At 45.2% G+C, this 26,885-nt stretch overlaps 1 protein-coding gene across 4 annotated transcripts in view; it reads right to left on the reverse strand.

Annotated features, from left to right (window-relative positions):
- Nucleotides 1-17,245: 17,245 nt before the first annotated feature.
- SMAD2 (SMAD family member 2) overlaps nucleotides 17,246-26,885 on the reverse strand; it is an 83,730-nt gene continuing 74,090 nt past the window's right edge. For all 4 annotated transcript variants that reach the window (XM_045021559.1, XM_045021556.1, XM_045021558.1 and 1 more), the window contains 3 exons: nucleotides 26,105-26,242; nucleotides 25,798-25,942; nucleotides 17,246-19,191 (listed from right to left, as the gene is read on the reverse strand). In XM_045021559.1, the coding sequence (XP_044877494.1) occupies nucleotides 19,068-19,191; nucleotides 25,798-25,942; nucleotides 26,105-26,242 (407 nt within the window). In that variant the 3' untranslated portion in view covers nucleotides 17,246-19,067. The remainder of the gene's footprint in view (nucleotides 19,192-25,797; nucleotides 25,943-26,104; nucleotides 26,243-26,885) is intronic.

A 26,885-nucleotide genomic window follows, 5' to 3' on the forward strand; every position in this document is an offset into this window, starting at 1 on the left:
TCCAAACATTAAGAATTGGGCTCTCAACACCTCTATGGACTAGGTAAGAATCATTCTCTCTGGCTGCAGAGAGGGTACTGTGTCCAGATTTGGGCCCCACACTACAAGAAGGATGTGGAAAAATTGGAAAGAGTCCAGGGAAGGGCAACAAAAATGATTAGGGGGCTGGAGCACATGACTTATGAGGAGAGGCTGAGGGAACTGGGATTGGAACCCCCTTTCAGACTAAACAAAGAGAATGGATCTAGACTGTTCTCAGTGGTGACAGAGCAAGGAGTAATGATCTCAAGTTGCAGTGGGGAGGTTTAGGATGGATGTTAGGAAAAACTTTTTCACTAGGAGGGTGGTGAAGCACTGGAATGAGTTACCTAGGGAGGTGGTGGAATCTCCTTCCTTAGAGGTTTTTAAGGTCAGGCTCGACAAAGCCCTGGCTGGGATGATTTAGTTGGGGATTGGTTCTGCTTTGAGCAGGGGGTTGGACTAGATGACCTCCTGAGGTCCCTTCCAACCCTGAGATTCTATGATTCAATGTGAGGGAGGGAGACGTTAAGGCCAACTTGTTTGTCTGAAATAAGGCACCTACATCCACTATCTTAGACACTGAAATAGAAGTTGCCTGATGGCAGCAATTAATGGAAATTGACAATGCTCTGTACCACTTTCAATTAAGTGTCTCAATCTCGATTCAGATGCCTCACTTTAGGCAACCAAGTTTGAAAGCATTGACATCTCTCTCTTTTGCCTAAATTACTGGCCCAGCATCAAACAGCACATCTCAGGAATTCCTGACTCCCAGTCCCATGTTTAGACCACTACTCCATGTCTGTCTAGACAATTTTCCATCACCATTGTATCTGAGCACCTAGAATCATAGAAATGTAGAACTGGAAGGGACCTTGAAAGGTCATTGAATTGAGTCCAGTCCCCTGCCTTCACAGCAGGACCAAGTACTGTCCCTGACAGATAATTTTGCCCCAGATCCCTAAATGGCCCCCTCAAGGATTGAGCTCACAACCCTGGGTTTAGCAGGCCAATGCTCAAACCACTGAGCTATTCCTCCACTTCAATGCATTTGTTTATCATCACAGCACACATGTGGGGCAGAGTAGTGCTATTATCCCCATTAATAGACAGGGAACTGAGGCACAGGGAGACTAAGTGACTTGCCCAAGGTCATACAGAAAGTTTGTGGCAGAGCAGGAACAAACCAAGATCTTCCAAGTCCCAGGTTAGCACTGTAACCACTGGACCATCTCTGCTGCCTCTTTACAGTTTTCAAAGAGACCCCCAAAAATATTAGAGAGACAGCTGCAACTACACTGCTCCCAAAAATGTGACATCTGAATGTCTGGGTGTACATATCTGTACACACCAATACTTGGTCCAATTTGTGTGCCCTCATTTTGTGGAGGTTTGCAGAGACTATGAAAATTTGTCCCTTTCCATTCAAAGAGTTAATAATTAAGGCATGATTCTGCCACCTTATTCCTAGTGAGTAGCACTTTAATCAGTGAGTAGCCCTGCTAAACTCAGAGTAAGAGACTACTCCACACAAGCAAAAGTGGCAGAATCCAGGTCTGTTCCAAGAAAATCTCACGCACATTGCTGAAGATCGATTTTGAGACTGGGAAGATTAGTTCCCTAGTTCTGACACCATTTGCTGCCTGCATCAGGTGAAGGTCAAACAGCACTCTGAGCACAGGAAGCTTTTATATTTCTAGCTTGTAAATGCTCCCACCCTTGTTTATTCTATTCTTTCCCACCAGTCACCATTGTATCTGTTTGTTTGTACAGGGCCTAGCACACTTTAGGGTGCTGAATAACAAGTTATTAATCCATGACAAGCGAACTGAAACTCCATATGGAAATGTTCCCGATGCACTGGAGAACAGTGGAAAGTTCTCTTTCTCCTTAAAGATTTTAGTTTTATTATGGCAACGCTCTAGGCTAGATTGTGGCACTCTTATCAGACTTGGTTAGCACTTACTCCTGGGAGCCATCCCATTGAAATCAGGGATTACTCCTGTGAGTAAGCTGCCATCTGCATGAGGAAGGATTGCGCAGCCTAGCCCTGTATGATTAAAAAGGGAATTAGGAGGAACAGTGCTGTAACAATCCTTGGGAGCATTCAGAATGGTGCCACGCTTAAACACGGGCTAATCAGAGATCAGATGTCTGTAAAAGACAAGAACTGCTTTTACGCTCTGAAATTCATCTGCTGCACGTGCAAGGAGGATGTATATTGTAGATTTTCATTACCCGCTCTTCTTGCTGGAACTGCTTCAGACTAAGCCCTTTATGGCACTAACCAGCATTTTCTCTGTCCCCCCACAATCCAATCATATTATTACAAAAGACAAAGTTTATTTCTATCATGCACTAACACAATGTAGGATAAGGCTGGTGTCACAAATACAAACAAGGGAGCGGCACCATTCCTAGAATGGAGTGAGCACCACCTAGTGGCAGTGTTTGGAACTACATAAAGAGCCACCACAAGATAGCACAGCTTGCCTCAAGTGATGGGGCCTTTCTAGGCCCAAAAAGAACAGGAGTACTTGTGGCATCTTAGAGACTAACAAATTTATTCTAGGCCCAGACAGTTGTATGAAAGGGCCTGCTTGCCCCCTTATTTCTGACAGGTTTAACATGGCCCACCTGTTAGAGATTCCAACTTTCCCATCAGCATTTATTCAGAACGTGCAACTTACAATAAGCAAATATTAAAAAGAGACTTAAGGTGGTCACATCTTCAAGGTAAACACAAAACAGCACCATGAGGAACCTTTCCTCTGGAAGACACTGATCCAGCTTCAGACATTGTTCGGATCTAGTGGAAAATCTTCAGGGCTACCCGAACTCCCCTTATCTGCCACCACTATCAAATCCCTTTCTGCTTTTTATCCTGGCATCTCTCTTTGTTGCAGTTAGATTGTTTCCCCTCTTCTCTCTCTCTCACCCCCACGCCCACCACTCAGTATCCTTTTTAAGCATTTCCCAATGGCCCAAAAGAACTATGGATGGGCCAACTAGAACCACGACCTGAAACAGGCCACTAGGGGGCTATTGTACTCCGGTTCAAATCTTCAAACTGCTTTAACTGCAAGCAATAAGTTTCCCCTTGCTCCGGAGGCTCTGTTCACAACGGGTTCAATCCTGACAGTGCTCCTAATAGCGAACAGAAGCTATCCTAGTCACAGATGTTACATACATGTCCCAATGAACACATTGCAATGTGAAGCTAGGATGTAGTCAGACAGCTCAGAGGCCAACATGCAGGTTTCCACCAAAAAGATCTGTATGAGTGGTTGAAAAAACTTGCCTTGAAGTTAAGGGCACAAACATTACAGTCCGGTGATCTGCAGAGACAATGCTTCTACTCCTAGGTTAGCAAGAACATTCCTTCAATAGAAGAAAACGGTCACTAAGCCCTCTGATCCACTCCTGCAGTAATACCCACAGGAAGCTAAGAGTAGCATGCATGTAATTTCTGAGCTATGATCCCCATTGTGGCTAGGGCTGCGTTGTTGCCAGGTGGAGGGGGCAGAGTGCCCAGCTCCCTAAGGGTATGTCTACACTGCAACACACACACCCCCACGCCCCGTGGCAGAGAGTCTCAGAGCCTGAGTCTACAGATTTAGGCTCGAAGGTCTCACGCTCTGGCACTAAGAACAGTGTAGCCATTCCTGCTCGGGCCGGAGCTCAAGCTCTGAGAACCTTTGAGGGGGTGGGTCTCAGAGCCCGAGCAGGAACATCTACGCTGCTATTTTTAGCACCACGGCCGAGCCCAAATCTGTAAACCCAGGCCCTGAGACTTGGCACCCCAGGGTTGTTGTTTTTTCCCCTTCTTTACAGTGTAGGCATATCCATCCTGAGGGACCAATTCTCCCTTTTGTCAGGCAGGTTCACTTTCACTGGTGTCAAACGTGCATAACCGAGGGGAGAACCAGGCCTCCAGGGGGGGAAGTATGTGAACCATGCCACTCCCACATTCTCTGTCAATCCATCCATCCAGGGAGGGGCACTGACAGCGACCTGTCAGAAAGAACATCACGCATCTCACCATCTGGGATAAAGGAAAGTTGCATTGTTACGGGCAATCATAGCAAAGTGTGGAGCTCGGGTGCAAGCAACAACATTATTAACACTTTCCACTTACATAGCACCTTTCATCCAAAGATCGACCTTATTATACGGAGGCGGAAACTGAGGCACGGTGACTTGCCCAAGCCCATATAGAAAGCTAGCATCATAGTCAGGAGAGAACTCAGCTTGTCTGACTAACCACTAGACCTTTCCACCTCTTGCTTCCATTCCCTTTTACATAATAGGTCTTCATTCATGCCTAGATGACTTTCATGACTACCAGGCAGTGCTGAAAGCTCCTCTATGACAATAAATAATAATAATTTACACTTACGGCACTTTTGATCTCAAAGCAAAATACACACATACCCCACCACTGGGACGCAGCCACTTCTGGTGCAGAGGGTAGCAACCAGCTCACATGCTACAGAATAACTGAGGAGACGGAATTTGGGCTAAGAACTCTACAAAATGTGCATGTGATCTTTTGTGTGCAGACATAACCTTGGCTTTGAAGGTTGTGTCTGTAAGGTATCTACACAGTAATGTGCAAGAAACTCTTTTGATCTAGTTTTAACTTCCAGCCATTGGTCCTTGTCATGCCTTTCTCTGCTAGATTAAAAAGTCCTTTAATACCTGGTATTTTCTCTCCATTATGTGTTCGAAGATACAGTGTTTCTCAATGATCGGTCCATGGACCAGCACCAGTCCTCAAGATCTCCCTGACACAGTTTAGGAAGGCAACAAACTGGTCCCTGGTATCAAAAAGGTTGGGAAACAATGTTCTAAGATACTAATCAAGTCACCTCTGTCTTTTTGATCAACTAAACAGACTGAGCTTCTTCAGTCTCTCACTAGAAGCAGGGGAGCCCAGTTTATACCACATGGGCCAAACGCAACCCAATGAGTCCTAGAATGTGATCTAGAGTCGCCCTTGCTATGTTCACTACTGTGTACTGGACTGATGGGTATGTGCCCCACTGCTTTCTGCTGGATGGAATCAGAACTGCTCTGTTGGCCACAAATCCCACATTACAGTGCTCTATTAGAGATTCTCTGTTAACTCAAGAGCCCGGGGCCTATGATCTTGGAGGAGGAGGAGCAGAGTTCTACCCTCGCTGCTACCAGGAAGTTCTGAACAGTCACTGTGGAACACAAACGACCGTGAAGCCCTTGAGCTGGGCATAGATTTGTTGAGAGATCTGAAAATATGGAGAAAGCCTGCCATCCAGTGATTCCAACTGCCCATAGTCTGGTGCCCTAGTGTTGGGTCACTCCATTATAAAGCCAACCCAGGAACTTTTCATTCCTTATTCTCTGCTGCCACCATGTGGCTGTTTCATTTCTCTCATCTGAAAGCTGCAGAATTTTATTTTTTTAAATTCCCATCTGTTTTTCCATTTCTGTTGATTTTAGCCCTCTCATGAATGAGATGTGGATTCCTTGGACTTGGACTCTGGATTTGCTTTCACATGAACAAAGCGAGTGTAATATATGGTGTGATTTATGAACATAGGATAGAAGGGGTTAAGGCTAAGCTCTTTGGGGCAAGGACTGTCTTATATGTTTGTATAGCATCCCTAGGACACCTATTGGTTTACAAAACTAATCTAGACATTTCACTTTACCCACCATCAAAATGCAGCCACCTGTGGGATGGAATGCAACAGCTATGACAGGAGGTGAAGGAAAATATATCTACTTAATACTCCAAGAGGGTGTTTTTTGTTTGGTTGTTTTTTTTAAGTTAGACAGAATGGCATAATTATACAAAACTGGTCAGGACCTAAGGTAACCACCCTCACTCTCTGCAAATCGATTTTGAACAACCTCATGTTGTCAAGGCCTTGGTTCCACAGCTCATCTGAAAGACAGAACCTCCTACCAGCAAAACATCCCAGGCTCAGTAGTGACCCCAAGGGAACAGTGAATCACCAACTAAAATTTCTTTCACTGCCTTTGGACTTCTCCCAGCTGACCTAGTTTGACCCTTCTCAGTACATCACATGAGACAAGCACGGCTCAGCCCAGAGAGACAATGAACTGAAGCAGACTAGGAGAGGGGAATTTAAACTGGTGTAATTGGCTTTCTACACACAAGAGGGTAGCTCAGAGACAGCTGAAATCATTAATATGAAGGTAGCGGCATAAATAACAGTAAGGAGATCAAGGGAAGACCGCAGGAGAGATGCACCGATATAAGCAGATTCCTAGTTTCTGGTGGACTGGGCCCTATAGCCTACTCTTGGCTCTTGCTGTTCCTTTGCGTCTAATCAAAAAGGGTGCTGGGGCACTGAGAAAAGACTATCAGGGGAAAGCAAGGTTAAAAAAGCAATAATTCAGCCCGTTAACTGCCCTCATTGTTCCTTCCTATCTCTGCATTCTTGATAAACAAATTCATAACAAGATGTTACTGCTCTGTTCCCTGAAGCAGTCTGTTAGCCCTTCGTTCAACATGTACTACCAGTTGAAGCAGAGCTCCTGCAATACAATATCCCTTAATACGATTTCCTTTGCATTTGCTGTGATGTAATTATGCTAATTATCCCGCCCGCTTTGATAGCCTCCTATTTTCCAGGAGGTTTACGATCAAACCTGTTCCTTTAATTTACTGCCATCGGAGCTGGTACGTTTTTATGCGCCATTGCCACATGGAAATTTCACTGCAGGCTGTTGCTGCTCGTCAAGGCCATTGAAAGCCTAGACATAACTTTGTCCCAGCTGACAAGAATTTTTAAAATCACCTCTCCTGACTAGCATTTAGCTGTGTTTGACGGCTTCTCCCATCTATAACACTGCACTGATAACGCTTGTACATTTCAAGGCTTCATCATTCTGCAGTGTAGTAAATTTCCCAGGAAACCTTCGGCATATTTACTTTAGCCTTCCACAGGCAATGAGAAGCAGCACCGCATAAGACTAACTAGATTTACATTTGTTAGTGGAAAAAACTCCTATGGACACTTTGGGCCAGATACTTAGCTGATGTAAATTGGTGCAGCTTCCATGACTTCGGTCAAGTCATGCCAATTTTTCCCCAGCACAGGATCTAGCCCTAGAGTGCTGGAATGAACTGCTTTAAAGAATACAATCAACAAAATATTGTTTGACATAAAATATCTGTTCCTAGCCAACAGCATCAAACAGTGCATTGTTCAGGCTGTACCACAGTGGCAGAGAGAGAATCTTCCTCTGTCAGTGAGTATTAACTTACTTATGAACACTTCCTTTCATGTTCATAAAATTTCACTGTACATGCTCCATGGAATATGGATTTCATTAGCTTTTGCATTGCAAATTGCACACAGTTGTTCCTTTTGTAAAAAAAATGTCTTGATTTCAAATTTTCATGGCCCGGGGCTACCACCAATTTTTTCTTCAAATGAAATCTAATTTAAAATAGCAAGAGCAGTTGGCCAGGTCCACAATAAGTAAATGAAGTACAGCCTAACTCTCTTTTGAGACTTTTTTGTTGTATGGGATTGTTTCCTGAAAATCCCTGTGTGTTAGGAGAAGGAGGGTGGCCTTTGGTACTTGGGAAAGTTCCTTTAAAAATACAAACCATTTCCTGTTTTTTCCCCCAAGTTATTGTTTAGTGGGATGACCTCCATCTTTTTGCTACATAAGCAAATGGAAACACATTCTGTTGGTGATCATTATAAGAACTTACAAGCAGTCCAGAGCACCTCCCAAAGCACCGTACAGCCCTCGAGTTTTCAGTGTAGTGCGGGAGTCTTTTATAGTCCATTCAGCTTACCGTCTGCATGCCCTGCAAACAGGGCCTGGCCGTCGAAGGGGAAGTCCTGCATCGACTGCTGAGCTTCAGTCGACAGGCCAGAGAGGAGCAGCCAGTGTGCCCGCCGCATGGAGATGGCTGAGGCCATGGTTTGAGCCACGGAATCCGCCGTGTCTGATCCTCAAGTATCACCCAGAATTCCTTCCCGGACCCTTTGGGAAGCGATGCCTCAAACTTGGCCATGGCCTGCCACACGTTATAGTCGTAGCAGCTGAGGAGGGCTTGGTGGTTGGCCACTCTCAACTGAAGGCTGGAAGACGAATAAATTTTTCGCCCAAACAGATCCAGTCTCTGAGTCTTTATTTTTGGGCGTAGCCCAGGCTGACCCTGATTAACAGCCTCAAGTACAAGGGAGTTTGGGGCCGGGTGAGCGTCCAGGTACTCGTGACCTTTAGCTGGCACAAAGTATTTGCACTCAGCCCTTTTTGAAATGGGGGGTGGGGGAGGGGTCACCATAAGGCATCAGTGATTTTCACTAGCCCTTCACGTAGGGGCAAAGCCACCTTAGCAGATGTCATGGAGCAGAGGACGTCAAACAGGGAGTCTGACAGCTCCTCTAGTTCCTCAGCCTGGAGCCCCAGGTTGGAGACGACCCTTTTCAATAGCTCCTGATGAGACTTAGCATCACCTTATGGAACTAGGTGAGGGGGACCCATAATCGCTTCATCTGGCGACGAGGAGGAAGAAGCTGGTGCCATGGGATTTGCCACGTCCCCTGGTGATCCAGTCGACTATTCCCCTGGGTCCTCCTTCCTGGGGCCTTCCTTTCTGGGGCCTCTACCTCCAGAGGAGGGCGGCCTACTGAGGCCCCCAACACTGCCTGGATGGCCTGCAAAGGCTTTGTAAACCCCCAAGACTTTCAGGGGCACCAGGCTGCCAGCTACTGGCCTTGGGGTCAGGGGGTTGGTTGCAGTGCCAATGATGTAGACAGTACCACCGGTGCCAGGGCTTGTCTCGATGTCAAGGACTACTCCTCCATGCCGGAGCCAGAACCAGGGTGGTGGCTGTCAGGTGACCATGTTCAGGCGACCCAGCAGCCCTTCTCTGTGCGGTGCCAGCTGCTACGTCTTGACGTAGAACTGTCCAAGAAGAGTTTCTCGCGCAGGATCTCGGAGATCGGTGGCATTTGGTGCATCGGCAATCCAGCAATCTACGCCTCATGCTGCTCAACCGGTAATAGGATCTCAAGCAGCAGAGGGCCAGTGGTCGGAAGGATCTCCCCGACCATGGGGATCCGCATCTTGGTGACAGGTGTCGGCAGGTCAGTGACCGGTGCCTTTGCTCAAATGATCAGTCGTGTGATCAGTGCCGAGACATTAGAGACACGAAGGAATGATCTTGATGCTCTTGCCAGGGGACACGTGCCTCTGGAGGTCTGCACCAGATTACCAGCGAGCTGCGCACCCAATCCAGCTGTTGGTGCCCAGGGTCTGGAGACCGAAGAGAGCTTCACTGAGTCTGCCTCCCTACTTCCGAGGCATGATGGCTCCAGGTGGGCGAGCGCTGGCGGGATGTCCCTCGTGATAGGGAGCAATGCCACTGAGGCAGGGACACATGGGGAGGTCCCAAGGTGGGTTTACCCCTGGACCTGGGTACCACCATAGCCGGTGTGGGTGGCACCAGTAATGGCAGGATCTCAAGTGTCCACGGGACTTCTGGTTGACAGGCCCTCATCACTGTCCGGTGTGGCAGGCATAGTATGGGATGGGCTGGACCACTTGACATGAGCTGGGGTCCGACACCCTGATGGAGGTGCTGAGCCGCCCAGCACGGGCCTTGGCTCTCCTCTGGCCCTCTCCTTTACCTTACGGGAAGTGGGAGATCTTCCCCTTGCAGTCCTCTTCGGCTCTTGGCCAGATCTGGGGAGAAAGACTGATGCCGGCTTAGACGGCACCCACAGGGCACTCCCCACCAACATGGTGGTGCTTGGGGCAGAGTCGGACTGCAGCTCCGGTGCCGGAGTTAGCGCTGACTCCATCAGGAGCACCCCGAGACAGATGTCTCTCTCCTTTTTTGTCCGCGGTTTAAAGGATTTACAGATGTGACACTAGTCACTTATGTGCACTTTGCCCAGACACCTTAAACAACTACTGTGCGGGTTGCTGATTGGCATAGGCCGCTTACAATGATCACAGGGCTTAAAGTCTGGGGACTGGGGTATGCCCTGTCTTTAAGCCAAGTCCCATCCGGGATGGACTAAATTAGAACTAACAGTAAGGGAACTATTAACTAGGTACAACTCTTTTGCAGGAAAACGTTCGTAAGAAACACTGAACGAAGTGCAATGCTAGCTGAAGCACCAGACGCTCCAGCACCGTCACTGGCAGCAAGAAGGAACTCGGGGGGGTGGGGGGGAGTGGACAGACGGCGCCATAGCTGATCCCCTACGGATACTACTGATGGAAAAAGGTGCTTGTGGCGAGCACGCACACCTAATATGGAATGGACGAGCAAACACTCAAATAATTTTTGGTTGCACCCCTCCCTCCACAACCCAGACAGGCTGGGTGGCCTGCTGAGGTGAGTCAGGGGATGGAGATAGTGCTCCTTCCCCGGGGCCCATCCCCCAAAATAGAAATCAAACTACACCTATGTCTGAGGGGACCTCCACATCTGCCCAGTGGCTGGAGCTCCGAGTCTCATCTCCCCCACCCCCTGGACACACACATACCCCTGCTGGGCCCTGGAGTTTTTATAGCATGTTGGGGAAGGCGGGCTCAGAAAGAAAAAGGTTGAGAACCCCTGGCATAGAAAGAACACTTCTAATGTTTGCAGACAGTACCAAGATGGGAGGGGTTGCAAGTGCTTTGGAGAATAGAATTCAAATTCAAAATGATCTGGAGAAACGGTCTGAAGGAAATAGGATCAAATTCAATAAGGACAAATGCAAAGTACTCCACTTAGGAAGGAACAATCAGTTGCACACATACAAAATAGGAAATGACTGCCTAGGAAGGAGTACTGCAGAAAGGGAGCTGAGGGTCATAGTGGATCACAAGCTAAATATGGAGTCAACAGTGTACCATCATTCTGGGATGCATTAGCAGGAGTGTTGTAAGCAAGACACAAGTAATTCTTCCGCTCTATTTTATCCTGATTAGCCCTCAACTGGAATACTCTGTGCCACATTTCAGGAAAGATGTGGACAAATTGGAAAGTCCAGAGGAGAGCAACAAAAATGATTAAAGGTCTAGAAAACCTGATCTATGAAGGAAGATTGAAAACATTGGGTTTGTTTAGTCTGGAAAAGAGAAGACAGAGAGGACACGATAACAGTATTCAAGTACATATGAGGAAGGAGAAAAAAAATGTTCTGGTTAACCTTTGAGAATAGGACAAGAAGCAATGGGCTTAAATTGCAGCAAGGGAGGTTTAGGTTGGACATGAGGAAAAACTTCCTAATCATCAGGGTAGTTAAACACTGGAATAAACTGCCTTGGGAGGTTGTGGAATCTCCATCATTGGAGGTTTTTAAGAACAAATCTCTGTAAGGAATGGTCTATGGTTTAAAACAAACACCGGTAAGGAATGGTCTAGTTATTACATAGTCCTGCCTTGCTGTGGGCCCGGGGCTATTAGATTTTGTGGAGCCCCTGTATAGTCTTTTTCCTAATTTAAAACAAAATGATCACAATTAACGCTATACTAAACTTGCCTTTTAATTAACAAAGCCATCCTGTGGTTACATTTCAGCTTTAAAACATGTCGAATATATTATGTTAATTCAAAGTAGCCTACTTTTACCTTAGAACAGCTGTTATATTTAGTTTCTTTCTGGGAGGGAGTTTGGGTGCAGGAGGCGGCTCCAGGCTGGGGAAGGGGGTTGGGGGGCAGGAGGGCATGCGGGCTCTGGGAGGGAGTTTGGTTCAGCGTGTCTCAGTGTGCTGCCCACACCTGCAAGTGCCATCCAGCCAACAGGAGCTGTGGGAACAGTGCTGGGGATGGGGGCAGCGTGTGGAGCCACCTCTCCCCCCCCCCCATCACCACCACCCGGGCTGTAGAGACCTGCCAGCAGCCAGCCGCTTTCGGGAGCGGTGTGGAACCCTGGACTGCAGTTCCTAAAGCCACTGCAGTGCAGGGGACAGGAATATATGACCTCTTGAGGTCCCTCTTCTACAATTCTGATAACCCCATGTTAAGAGAAATATTTATAAACAAATAAGAAAAGTCTCATTTGGGCAAGTGTTGGAATTCTTCCAAGAACTGGGCTGATTGTTTTGAGCACTCTCTGGTGAGGCAAAGCAGCAGCAAAATCCTGTTCTTCAGGATCAGTGGTCGTGGAGGACTGTGTGGCCAGACCTCTCTTCACATTGGCCCTGGGATGGATGCTTTGTAAAAAGCCTCTGCTTAGGATCGGTACCACAGATTCTTTCCATTCCAAAGTTATGCTCCCATCGCAAGTTACAGTTGCATTGGTTCTATATTCTTTAATTAGTGCAAATTGTTTTTAAGGTGACTATACTTACCTATTTCTGTATGGGGAGCTTTGGCTTTCACTCTCAGTTCTCATACTTGCTGCAGGAAACTCTCTCAAACATTCAGGTTCTTCCAGCAATTATATCACCTTCTCTCTCCTTTCCTTCAACCCCACCACTCCACTCTCATCGTTTTGTTAGTCCTTTCCAGTCCCCAACGCCAGCTCACCTCCCACCCTTCGCATCCTACACTGCATAGTGCCTCTGAGTCTAAGCACATATTCTTACCTCATTAGGAAGGTGTTCTCTCCCCCACCAGTTCTGCCATGTGCCTGGCTAACTACTAGGTGTTTTTTCCTCCCATTGGGCACTCCTGGAGCTGGGATAGGAGAAGGAGAAATTTACAATTCTGCTAGCAGCATCTCCTACAATTCTGATAAAAATGGGCTATTCCCCCCAGTCTGTAGTTTTCAGAGCATTGATCTTCCAGGGCAAACCCAGATGTGGCTTCCGGCTAAGCAGGATCCCGTGGTCTTGACTGGAAATCTCATTGCATCCATTGTGCCATCTGCCCCAAAGGCTGTTGCTGGGTAAATTTTCTTAAGTGAAGACCAGAAATCTGGAAGATCTTTATCCTTCATGGCTTTACGGTCGTCCGGCCAGGACATTGTGACGCTTGTGCAGCTGCTAGGGGCAAGGCTGGCTGAAAAAGCCTCCAAGTCCCTTCTGAGGGGGGGCCTTCCCTTCAGTTGCATCTTTGGGAAAGATGTCCCTGGAGCATCAATATTTGGTATAACTGGGATGGCATTTTTTGTCTCTCACAACTTAGATATTACAAGTGCATGCCTGCTTATGCATTTACTGGTGTCAGTTTTTCCCATTTCTGAGTCTGATCACATTCTCAAAGGATGGGTGCAGCAAAATTATGTCTCAGGCAAGAATTTAGAAGGCTGATATTTGCTTTTAGGCTTGTCCTTATGTGCCTGTTCAGGTTGGATCTGGATTGTGGATGCAACCCATTTGCACACAATTTCAAACATTTCAATGGGGGAGGAGGAAGAACCTTTGCTGCATTCCCACCCACCCATGTTCTGCTCAGAGCCAGAATTGGAGAGCTCTCCTTCCTTAGTGGAGGGAGGAGGGGGTTGAGCCCAAGGTTGAACACCTTGGGGGAGGGGAAAGACTTTTTGACTTTTTTTTTTAAGCCATTTTGACCTACTTAGTGGGCACTGCCACCCAGCTGTGGCCAGGATGTGGTCTCTTGCAGTTTGTTTTATGCAGCACCTTCAGCATTCTGGATGAGTCTCCCTCAATGTCCTTCCCTTCAGAGTCCCACTCCCCCTGCCCTAGGGGATAGGGTCTCATTACTAGAGTTGGTTTGATTTGGGAAGAAGGGGAGCTGAATACGAATCCTGCTTCTCCCCAGGGAATTTAGTACTTATGGGAGGGGGACGTGGTGCCCTTTAAGGGTTGTGTCTTTCTGGTCCTGTGCTGTCCTAGGACTTATCCCCTAGCCTGGCTAGCTGAAGTCCTCATCTATGGCCTGATCTATATGCTTTGCAGCTCCTGCTCGGGCTTGTCTGTGTTGAAGTTGTGACTTCTTGGGGGCCGTGGGAGACCCAACTGGCCTGTCTGACTCGGTGCCCCATGCTCTAGCAGCGCCAGGACCTGCCTGAGAATAGGGAGGGCACACATTGCCCTCCCAGCTCTGTTTTGTGACTCCAACATGAGGAGCCAAGTGAACCGCTACTTAGGAGGCAGTTCTGGCAACAAGCTAGAGGACAGGGGCATGGCTAGCACAGACTGTACTAGAGGTTTGAACAGAATAGCTTATATGTATCAGAATCATGGGAGATGTCATGCTGCAGAAATACAATCCAGAATGGAGAGAATTGTTCTGAAAACCCCATCCAAAGAGGAACAAGCCTTTTTCTTGCCAATCCAGAGTTGCTTCTTGACCACTACTTGACTATCAAGAAGCAGGAATTAATCTAGCAAAGCCAATGCTACACTGCTGCTTGACAGCTATCCACCACAGGTGCCACCTATGGGAGTCCGAGGCAGGTTCTATGCAAACTCCTCTAAGAGTTTCTCCTCTTCCTGACATTGCAAAGTTCTGTCTCCTCTGGGCAGAGCAGCTGCCAGCTAAGATTTTCATATAGCTTCTTCCATTGCTGCTGGCCGTGCCCTTCTTTTATGGCTTTAGACAAACGTACAGCTGTGGGCAGTTACCATATCACTATCACACCTCACAAGGGTCGCATACTGAAAGGAGAAGGAACAAGACCGATCCTTGTGAGACTCCAGTCTTTTTAAGAGCAGCCATCCCTCACCACTCTGGCTCTGACTGCTCCTTTCAAAGAAATGCCAATCTGGTTCTTTGCCATCCACTTCCACGAAGACTTCTATGTAGGTCAGCAGGATCCTGTGATCGACTAGGAAGAGCACTGAGGTTTGACCAAAAGGTTATCATCCGCCTTTCTTATTGCAATTGCCTGTGCTGTGTGCAGTCGCCTGTGCTGCGTCCTGAATTCTGAATGCGACCCATCAGGCCACATCAAAACCTGTTTTCAGTTTTGGAGCCCCGGTTCCATTCTTCGTAAATCTGGTGATCTTTCCAGTAACTTCTACAATGAGCTAGGTGCTTTCCAAACAGAAGGCACACTCCCTACCTTGTGGAGATCACAATCTGAAGACAGACAAGATATCAAGTAGGAAGTACAATATGAGCACTGGTTATATGAACATTTTAAAATATGAATAGTGTGCATATTCTAAATTACACGTTTAGATTTAGGAGATATACACTTCACTAATGCATTTCATAGCTACAAATAGGCCATTAAATTGGAAGCAGTCAAAATAAATGCTTCACATATATCTTCCTAGAAGTGCTTTTTAACATGGCATGCATATTATTATCTATTAAATGGAGATTTCTTCCAATGAAACAGTGCTTTATTAAAATGCACATAACGAGATAAAATCTTGAATATCCAAGTATCCGGAATTTGGTTATACTCAAGCAGCGTTGCCTTTACTGGAACAAATTTTGTACTTCAAATAAAAAATAAACATTTGGTCTGGGTGGAGTAAAGTGAAAATTGATTTCACCATACTTTAACTCAAAACCCAGCTGCAGTAAAACCTCAGTATACATTGTGAAAAAAAGCTGACACAACTAAGTTTGAAAGATCAAAGGTTAAAACATGCCACACTGAACCCAGAATTTAGAACTATTATGTGATAGTCAGCTCAATCCCAGAAAACATCAGGCTCTCTCTCAACATGGAGTTGCTGGATACTTGAAAATAAGAGGCTTAGTGAGGTATATTATGTATACATAATGTCGATTCTGTTATATGAATTAACCTAAGATTACTCTTTTCTTCTTACACATGAAAAGGTGCTCAGCTTCTACTGTCATGGGTGATCTTATAAACACCTGTGTTTAGAAGTTAAGGCACAATGACTACGTAACATCCACAGGCGGTGCCCTTGGGGGAGTCAGAAGTTGACCCCCAGATGTCCTCACTTTTAATCCAGTGCCTTAACTGCAAGACACCATTAAAAACTTCCATCATGCTCCAAATTATTTGCATTACAGTGGCACTTAGGGTATATGGCGACATAACCCACAGCACACAGCCTCCCAGCCTGGATCAACAGACTTGGTCTTGCAGGGCTTGCACTGGTGCTTTGAAAATAGTGTAGACAGTGCTTTGAAACTGCAGCTTGGGCTGCTGCTCAGGCTTTGAAGCCCAATCTGCAGCCTGAGCTGCAACTTCAAAGCGCTGTCTATACAGGTATTTTTAGAGCACAAGTGCAAGCCCAAGTCAGTCAACTCATGCTGAGAGACTTGCTTGCCATGCGCTGTGTAGACATATCCCTAGAAGTTCCAATAAGAACTAGGGACTCTCCTTTGAGCGAGGCACCACAGTAAGCTATAACAAGAGAATCCCTGCTGGAAAGAGTTTACAATATAAAAATAGACAACATATACAAAGGGAGGGGAACAGAGGCACAGATATAAAGCTGTGTTGCCAGTGCTTACAAATTAAATTGTGAGTCTCAGGATATTTCATGTTTTTCTTGAAGTTACTGGAATCATGTATGTGGAAGTCTAAGCTTTCATTTAAGCTCCACAGGTCCACTGATAAGTATTTGTAGGTTCCTTGTACACTGGATAGGAGGATGTGCCAAAAAAATGACACTAATCAGGGTTACTGTAGTGTTCAAAATGAAGTGAGCAATAGTTGTGTCAAAGCTGGAAGGGACAAAGCCACAAATGCACAGCGTATGACCTCAGCATCAGGCCATATAGCTTATCCAAGTTTCAGACTGTTCATAAGTGCAATTTATGTGATGGCAAAACCATTTTGTCTTTCACCCAGAGAGTCACTCTTCTCTAGCTACTTCTCTGGAAAAAAGATAACCTCTGACCTACTACTTATGATCCAATTTGGATATTTGCCACAAAAAGTGACTTCCACTTTTATTTACAGTTTGGAAAGTTTTCTTTGTTAAATGTAGACTAAAAAGAAATCTCGAAGTTCTAAACAGATGATACAAAACATGATTAAGTATGACAGTTGGTCCAATAAAAGATATTACTTCAGATTGACCTTAAGCTCCGTCTAATATGTATCTAACTAATCTCACACAGTGCAAATTCTCCTGCCATTAATTCTGGTTTCCTTGAATTTAGTTCTCCCCCTCATCACAATACAGAAGATAGTAATTTTGCTTTTGAACTCATTTTGAATGCTGCATTATTTTATTTTCTCCCAGAAGGGGAGATAAGGCAGAAAACTCTAAAATGAATTAGAGCAAACTTGGGTTAGTGTGAATGTTGAGACTGAAATGACTTCTCTTCCATAAGATAATTCACTAAGTAGAGTGGTTGTGGGATATGGCCGCTGTCAAACATTAATAAAAACCACCATCGTGAGAATTAGAACTTTTATTAGTGTATTCACATATTAGGCAAATGCAACACGCATGAAGCTTATTTCTTAGGTTCACAAGTTCTACCAATACATCAGTCTACTGGTAAAACTACCACAAACTGGTAAATGCATTTCCAATTTTTAAAAATTGCCTGGCCCACTTTTTCAAGGCTTAATTTTTGGTATTGCTTATATGCCCTATTTATTATGGCATAAAAATATCCATCACTATCTTCAATTCAGTCAACTGATTAAAAGCTGTAACACTGGCCACATTTTGTTCTCAAAGCTAAGTAATCACTAGCTGTACTTACAAAGTACAGAACTAGTGTAATGAATGAAAGAATGAGGGGAGAGGAAAACCAGACAAAGGCAATCCTGCTACTGCCACAATAACAAAAGAATGACAGACAGCTAGATCACAAGATTGTTAGTAAGATGTATATTTTTCAAGTCAGAATAACCCTTCTATACAGTTTCCCAACCCTTCCCCAACCCAGACTTATTTGTAGAATATAATTCAGATATTTTTAGTATGGTGCAGATGTAGTGTCCAAGGGTTCACAATAACATGCACTGTATTGAAGAACCTAAAAATCCTCCTTTGCTGGTCATACCTCAACAACCACTACCCTAGAGGTTTTGCAGAAGCACCTACTTTTACAAGGCTCATTATTTCATAATGAATGCATATGATCTGGTATGTAACTAAGCCATACAAAGCCACTCAGATCAAAGAGTTTACATTCCATCACTAAATATGTTAAAAAGCTGCATCTATTTAAAACCTACATGGAAGAGTCTAGTTTATCCCTGGGGGAAGCTGTTTAAAGGTATTTGGGTTCAAAAAGTAAACTCAAGATTTAAGTGACATCTATTTAAAATATAGGTGTAAAGGGGTAAGCCAATAGCTTGTAGGTTTACATAAGTCTCTTTCATGAAATGAAAATTTATAGTAGCATTGAATAAAGTATTTGCTCTTAATGATTTGAAGTACAAAACAAGTCACAAACGCCTCAGTGCCGGCAGTGTCAATGCATCTATTGCCGGCAACAGATGCATTACTTTGGATGGGGAGGGGAAGTAGTAGGCTCCTAGTGTGATGGGTAGACTCAGAATTTACAATATAAATTCATTTTGGGCCCCATTAACTCTACAAAGTGTTTAAGATTTCAGAGATGAAACTCAGGCATTTCTTTCCCTTCCAAAGGAGGGATTTTCAAGAAGGCAGCAAAAAGTTAAGCTTTTTCTACAAGGAAAGTCGGCTTCCCCCCACCCCACCCCTTTTTTTTTTTTTTTTTAAAGGAGAACTTTAAAACCTGCATATATAAAAAATATAAAAAGAATATAGGATTAGAGAGAACTTGGAATTTTATCAGAAGTTTGCCCAAAATTAAAAAGAGCACACATCTGTTTATGGGTACTAAAAATGTAGAACAGCACAATACTGTGATATTGGAGATCATGATACATTACCTGTACATATACGCAACTATTCATGTTATTGATAAACCTTTAGGACACTCAATTATACACCCAATGAAAACACCATTAAGAGTCTTTAGGACTGTCCCTTCCTCCTTCAGAAGGTGTTTCTATACACTAAATTTTCATCTAGTATCAGAGTACAGGAAACAGAATCCACAAGGTGCTTTAATTGATGAGACCTCAAGTGCTGTTTTTTTTGTGTTTTTTTTTAAAAATCTTTTTGAATAGTAAACAGTTCATGGGAACCACACACAAATACTAAGAGACGAGCTGTTATATTAAGTCTTTTGACTGGACTTGATATTTAGCCCACTGGTAACAGAGGAAGGTGTTTTACGACATGCTGGAGCAGCGTACTGAAGGAGAGCCCATCTGAGTCAATACTTTGTCCAACCATTGTAGAGGTCCATTCAGATGGAGTTCAATCCAGCAAGGAGTGCTTGTTACTGTTTGCCGTCTGGAGAAGAAAGAGGAAAAGAAGTTACCAAGAGACTTTGGACGCCTGTATAGGTGTGTTTCGAACAAAAAAACAAAAAACAAAAAGTGAGAGAAGACTAAAGCGCTACAAAAATGAAACTTCTTGGAGACAGATTCTTCGCAAATATGTACAAGCTACAGCTGTACCTTAGGGGTTCAATATTAATCTCCACATACACCAAGATTAAATTGGCTTTGTGGCTTTTAGTCCAACTGTCACATTAAAAGGAGATCAGCTTTACTTGTATATAGATTTATTTTTAAAACCAGACTGTCCACCCTACAAACTCAACCTGATACCCATGTTTGAGTCAAGCTGATATTTAAACTTCTCAAACTCACTAATATTAAAAAGTCCTGAGGGTGACATTAAGCACACAGGAAAAAGCTTAAGTAACCCCCCTTGCCTTCAAAGGGTTTGCACAGGTAGTTGACTGGAACTTGACAAACTATTTTATTATTTATGCACAAGGATTAGAACAACAGAGCCAATACAGCTAAGTAGTAGTAATACTGTAACCAAAAGAAAGTGTCAGATCTGCCGATTATAAAAGTTGCTGCAGAGAAAAATTTAAGGAAGCTGTGCTAGATTTTGTCAGAAACAAGTGCATCATAACTGAGCGTGTGGTTACACAGGTTAAGTGTTATCTTGCAGAAACACCAAACATCATCTCTGCTGATTTCCTGTAACTTCTCTGTAGTGTATTTTAATTTCCTCAAACAACTTCAAAATTTTATACTTCTATAATAGACTAGGGTAATGTGCATTTTTTCACGTCAAGCTTTTTATTTATGGCATTCTGTTGCTGAGGCTTCATTAAATTTTTAAAGTAATAATCTTAACTCCCAATACTCCTATTTTAGAGACCTGCTATTCCAGTGGTCCCCAACCTTTTCATCTGGTGGGCGCCAAATTTCTGCGGCGTTTCGGTGGCGGTGCCTCTCGACGACGTCACTTGTCAGTGGCAAGTGGCGTCATCGAGAGGCATCGCCGCCAAAACGCCGCAGAGATTCGGTGGCATTTCAGCGGATGCTCCATCGCCCGCAGGCACCGCGTTGGGGACCCCTCTGTGCTATTCAAAAGAGTTTCTCTCAAGTAATTTCTTAAGAGAAAAAGATGGTATCCAAGTACAGGATGTATTATACTTGAGCAGTTATTTCACTTCACAGGTCTGTAGGAGATCAGGCCTTGAGTGGGTGAGGGCCAGACTCAGTGAAATCCATGGGAGTTTTCCTGACCTAGGACTGCAGGATTAGGTCCACTGTTGCTAAGTAGTTTTATAGATTTTTTTCCCCTGGTATTTATAGCTACCTTACACTCAGAACGAGGAGTCATAATGCAACAGAGACAGCAGTTAAGCAAGCAATCCTGATGACTTCTACTTTTGTCACCAGGACCACCACTACGAGTTTACAACATGCTTTTTTCCAACTTTATTTGTATAAATAAGAGGAAGTGTAAAAGCAGAAAAAAGTTATTAGACCAGCATCCCAACGGACCAAGGTGATATTTATTGTGATTTTACATTCTGTAGAAGAAATGAGGCACTGTCCACCCTCTATCAAAGTGCACTGGACTACTTCACCATCTTGATACTATATACCAGGGGTCGGTAACCTATGGCACGCTGCTGCCTGACAGAGTCCTGGCAAGAAGCAGCGTGCCATTAAAAATCCTGCCCTGCTCAGCCCAGCACGGCCTGGCCTGCTCTTCTCTGCCCTCCGCTCCCCCCTCCGCGGGGGGCAGAACCCTTCCCGTAGTGTGCTGGGTTCCTGCCCCTCCTCCGCCTCTCCGGGCCGCTGATGGCCCTTGCGAGGGAGGGGTCGGGAAGGAGCAGAGTCAGCATGCTCGCTGCTCCTGGCGGAGGCAGAGAAGAAGGCAGAGGCAGGGCCTTGGGGAAGGATGTGTGTGTGGAATAGGGGGCATATCCCCTCCTGCCCCCTGCCCTGACCCCCCCCTCCACACACACACCCCAGGCCTCTGCCCTGACCCCCCCCTCCACACACACACACACCAGCCCTCCGCCCTGAGCCCCGCAGACCCCCCGAGGCCCCTGCCCTGAGCCCTGTGCCTCCCCTCATATACACCCAGCCCTCTGACTCCTTCACCTGCCCCACGACCCCAGCCCTGACTCTAGCACCCCCACACATCCCCAGCCCCTCCCATCCCATGCACCCCCCACATTCCCACCCCCACCTGAGCACCAAACGGGAGCTCCTGTACCCGTACCCCCCTCCCCACCACAGTCCCATCTACACCCCTCACACCAAATGGGAGCTGCCCAGCTAAGTGCCCCACACCCAAACCTCCTGCCCCAACCCTGAGCCCCCTCCCTCTTTCTAGCTCCTGGCCAGACCCTTCACCCCCAGCCCTGTGCTCAGTGCACTCGCACACCCTCAGCTCAGTGCAGAGAGGGGAAGAGAATGGGCCAGAACCAGGGAGAAGGTAGGTACCCACTGTATGTGGGCAGGGCCAGGACCCCAGACCGACAGCGGGCTGAGCGGGTCCAGCAGCCGGGATCCTGGCTGGCAGGAGCCAGCGGATGGAACCCCTGAGCGGCAGAGGGCTGAGCCGCTCAGCCTGCTGCCAGTCTGGGGTCCTGGCCGCCGGCCCCGCACAGCCAGCTGCTGGTCTGGGGTTCTGGCTGCCGGACCCTTGCCAGCTGAGGTCCCGGCTGCAGGCTCCACTCAGCCTGCTGCCGCCCTAGGTGAACAGAACCCCAGACCAGCAGCAGGCTGAGCGGGCCGGCGGCGTAAGATCAACATTTTAATTTAATTTTAAATGAAGCTTCTTAAACACTTTGAAAACCTTGTTTATTTTACAATACAACAATAGTTTAGTTATATAATATATAGACTTAGAGAGAGACCTTCTAAAAAACATTCAAAAGTATTACCGGCACGCAAAACCTTAAATTAAAGTGAATAAATGAAGACTCGGCACACCACTTCTGAAAGGCTGCCGACCCCTGCTATATATTTATGCCAGAACAAAATGTACCTGGCATAAAAATCTCCTCTCTCATCTCAAGGAAATACAATCCATTTAGTCCTCTTTAAAACAGGACAGAAGTTCCATGTAGCCCATTACTATATCTCCTCAACTGGACTACCTTTCTTCAAATAAAAGGTACTAAAATTGGACAGCAAGTTCATGTGTTCTAACCTGGGCCCTATAATTGCTTCTTTGGATTCATGCAACACATACAAACCATCATGTCAAGCAAAGAACATAAACATTTTGTCTACCAAAACAGCCAGTCCTACTACCAGACAGAAACGCGTTAATGCAAGCTTTTGTTCTTAAGTTAGGCACTGATTCATCCTTGCTTATCTTGACCCTCCCAGGGATGTAATTTTGGAAGTTTCACAAGGCTGATAAATTCTACTTAATTTCATCATTTTACATTTAGGCACCTCAGACCACTTACCTGAACCAAGATTATCCTGTATAGCTGTAAATATCCTCCTGCCTTAACTACACCACTTAAATTATGAAACTTGTAGATGACACTAAATATTACAGATAACCAAGAGACTTCTCCAAGACCAATCATTTACATACAATCCTGTTTTTACTTTTACCTACAAATAGTCCTAACTCACCTTTGTTCACTCATCTAGCCTAGCTTTGTAACTTACCTAGCTCATAAAAAACTGGCAACGGCTTAAATTTGCTACTAGACAACATAGATTAGCCAGTTATCTTGCCTAGAAGTGTTTATTATCCATAAGCCACCAAGAACTTAATATTCTCTGTCAAAACATACAGATGCAGAGAAACTAGATTAGCATCCTTTCCTTTTCAGTAAGGAATAGTTACTTAGCCACTCTACCAATAGCTCCACTGGATCTTGCAGACCCAACGTTTATTAGCAATTTAAAATTCAACACGCGCACACACACACACACACTACCCTTACCACTGCAACCTTCGGCACACCCTTCTCTCTTTATGAAGCTCTGTGTGTTTCAAGTTTTGGCTCTCTGCAGTTTGAACACTAAAATCAGTATAGCTAAATGAGATTAAAAATAATGTTGTATTTAATTTTGCTTTAATGTACACAATCCCTTTGAGCCAACTCCCAGCTCTAAACTTGGGCCAGTTTTCCCTCTAGTTTACCTCTTGCTAAAAGAAGCACTTCCAGTTTATTCCATGACTCAAATTCCTCATTTTATCTCAGATCCCGATCTGAAACTTGGGACGGATCCATTTTTAAACCCAAAATGGTGACAAAGCATCAGTAGAACCTAGGCAGCATTAAATATACACCTTCAAAGCCTGAAATAATTCCATTTTACAGTAATTACATATTGTAGAGATGTTTCATATATCAATTCCCTATTCTTTCTGTGGAAAACTTCAGACATTTGAGGGGTTTTTTTTTAAATTGATCGCACACCTCTCCCCCCAGGGACAAAGTAATCCAAATTTTTCCTGCAGAGCTTCTCAGCTCATATAAGTCAGATGCTGTTCCTCCTGAATTCCCATATTGTACTTTATAAAGAACCCTTTCCTCTATAGATTTAATTTGCCCTAATAGAGAACATAACTGGAATAAATTCAACAATGAATTAAAAATTTTTTTTTCCATTCGTAAAACTGTTCTTAGCAGTTTTACTACACAAACACATACAAAGTTATCATATTCCTGCATAGTTACGTTTTCCACAATGAGTTCCAAACTCTTTCCCATCTCCCAAACGTGCGTGCTTTAGCTGTTCTATTCTTTATAATACACTTATTGAAAGAGTCATTCCAAATTTATTCCTTGGTTACCATCATTTGAAAACAACATCACATCTTAAGCAGCTCATTACACTCCACATGGAGCAGCACTGAGACACAATGGCTTTATGTAGATCTTACAAAAAGGCAAGTAATCACAGCACAAACTTCAAAGTCACTAGATGGTGGAGAGAGGTTCCACCACAGTAAGCAAGATCGATGTAAGAAGTTAAATCTAATTTCTAGAATACCACACTTTTATCAGAAAAGCTAGTTTACTGCAATGTGAGACAAATTAACATATTGATCCATAAGGGTTTGAGAACACTCTCACTCCCATAGAAAAGACAGTGACCTTTTCTGTAACTGGTTTTCTTTGAGATGTGTTGCTCATGTCTATTCTACAATAGGTGTGCGTGCTCGCCACGTGCACCGGTGCCAGAAGTTTTTCCCCTAGCAATACCCGTAGGGGAGCGCCCTAGCAACCCCTGGAGTGGCACCTCCATGGTACGGTATGAGGGGTGCTGCAAGCTGCCCTCAGCCTCAGTTCCTTCTTGCCAGACAACTCCGACAGAGGAGAAGGAGAGCAGGATGTGAAATAGACATGAGCAACACATCTCGAAGGTGTCTTTTCTTCTTCGAGTGATTGCTCATGTGTATTCCACATTAGGTGATTCCAAGCTATATCTGTTGGAGGTGGGAAGGAGTCCACAAACTCTCGGGACAGAGAACGGCCCTGCCAAACCCGGCATCCTCCCCGGACTGAGAGACAATCACATAATGAGAGGTGAACGTGTGAACGGAAGACCACGTGGCAGCCCTACAAATGTCCTGAATGGGGACATGGGCCAAAAAGGCAGCCGACGAGGCCTGCGCAATTGGTGGCCTTCACAATTGGTGGCAGAGGGATTCCCACTAGGTCATAACAGGTACAGATGCACAAGGTGGTCCAGTTGGAGAGCCGCTGAGTGGAGATCAGCTGACCTTTCATATGCTTGGCCGAGGCGATGAACAGTTGTGAGGACTGCCCAACATGGGTCTAGCCTCTGTCCCGGGTTTACTCCAGTGCTGCAGTGAAGAAGGCCTCTTCCTAACCTTCTTGGCGTGCCCCGTGGATGGGGAGCAGTGCCAAGTACTCGATGGCGCCGAAGGGTCGCCGCACACCAACACCGCGGTGCCCGGGCCGACTCAGTGTGGCACGCCGGAGCCATCTCCAACAGAATAGCCTGGAGCCTGAAGTCCCCTTCACTCTTAGTCCAAGGCTTAAACAACTTGCAAATCTTGCAGTGATCGCTGAGATGGGTTTCCCCCAAACAGTGTAAACAGTCTGCGTGCGGATCACTCACTGGCATAGATTGTCTACAAGTGTCACACGACTTAAAACCCGGGGCACAGGGCAGACCCCAGCCCGAGCGCACACACGCACTCACTCACTACAGGTACTCTATACTGAACGAACAAGCAGTTTTGGGGATGAGCTACAGCAAAGCTGGAGCAGAGCAGTTCTGAAGCACTTTCACTGACAGCAAGGAGGAACTGAGGGTGGGGGGAGCGCACAGCGCCCCTTATACTGCACCATGGAGGCGCCACTCCAGGGGTCGCTATGGCGCTCCCCTATGGATACTGGTAGGGGAAAAACTTCTGGCACCGGTGCACATGGCGAGCATGCACACCTATTGTGGAACACACTCGAAGAAGAAACATAACTGTATTCTCTTGTTTTATTTGCTGACAGTATATTCCTAATGATGGTGGCAGTCTAATCATCTGCCTTTCAAGCTGGGGCATTAGTGAGACAGGAGGAAGGGGAGAAAATTGATTAGAGTAAATTTAAAAGTAAAAATGAATGTTTCATACCTGTATTCAGCCCCCCATCCTTTAACAAAACTCATTCTTATGGTACACATTCTAGTTAGCTGATACACTGCTTCAAAACCCTGATTCACAGATTGAGCCAGAAGAGCAGCAAATTCCTGGTTATTAAAGATCTTCAGGTTGCATCCTATGAAGAGAAAAAAAAGTTTAGAAAACTACAGCCCATGCATACTTGCAGGCTTTCCTAAAAGGGCAATGTGAAGAGCCAACTTCTAGAAGTTAATAGGAAGACAGTGCATTTAAATTTACTCCATTTCTTGATTAGTATATCTTGTGCTTGTGCTCTTACCTGGTGGAATTTTGCATACCGTTGCAGGATGCCAGCCATATCTTTGATTACAATTGGGGCTCTGAACGAAGATTGCGCTATCACTTAGGCACTCAGCAAAAACTTCCCCACCAATGTAATACAGACGCACTCCCCTTCCTGAAACAAGATTAGTAGAAGCTTCACTTAATGATATGATCTGAACTGGTTGACACATTAGAAGACTTCTTTATTTCACTGGGGGCGGGAAAGTTGGCCCTCAGAACTGCAAGGTGAATCAGTTAAGCTGGCAATATGGCCATATCGCCAGCTGACACCTGTAGTGAGAGCAGGATGTGGTAAGAAGAATTCCTCCTCCCACAACCCTAGAATGTATTGTTCTTGAACGAGAAGAAAGAATTTATTGTCAAGAACAGACTTTCTTCCTTTTATTTAGTACTTTGAGACAAAGCAAAGCAATCAGAATCAAAGTTTGAAGGCAATGTTGATTCCTCACATACTCTCTCTCTTGAAGCAATACTTGCAATTAAAACAAGTAGATTAACTTTCTTATTAAATCTTGTTGATTTTAGTATAAATACTAGTGTGGTAGGTGAAGCAGCATGTGCCACAATACTCTGAAGAAGAACAAGGCTCATGGATAGTCTGCTACTTCCTCTCACCTCCAAGGCCCTCCTCACACTGAATAGACTCCTACCCCACCCCACCCCAGTTTGTCACAGGTACCACAAGACTTCATTTGGCTCTTACAAAAAGGCAGCCTCTTCCTGCTCCTACTTAATCTGAACTAGCTCTCCTGTCT

This window comes from Mauremys mutica, chromosome 6 (assembly GCF_020497125.1).
Source record: "Mauremys mutica isolate MM-2020 ecotype Southern chromosome 6, ASM2049712v1, whole genome shotgun sequence".
Lineage (NCBI taxonomy): Eukaryota > Metazoa > Chordata > Testudines > Geoemydidae > Mauremys > Mauremys mutica.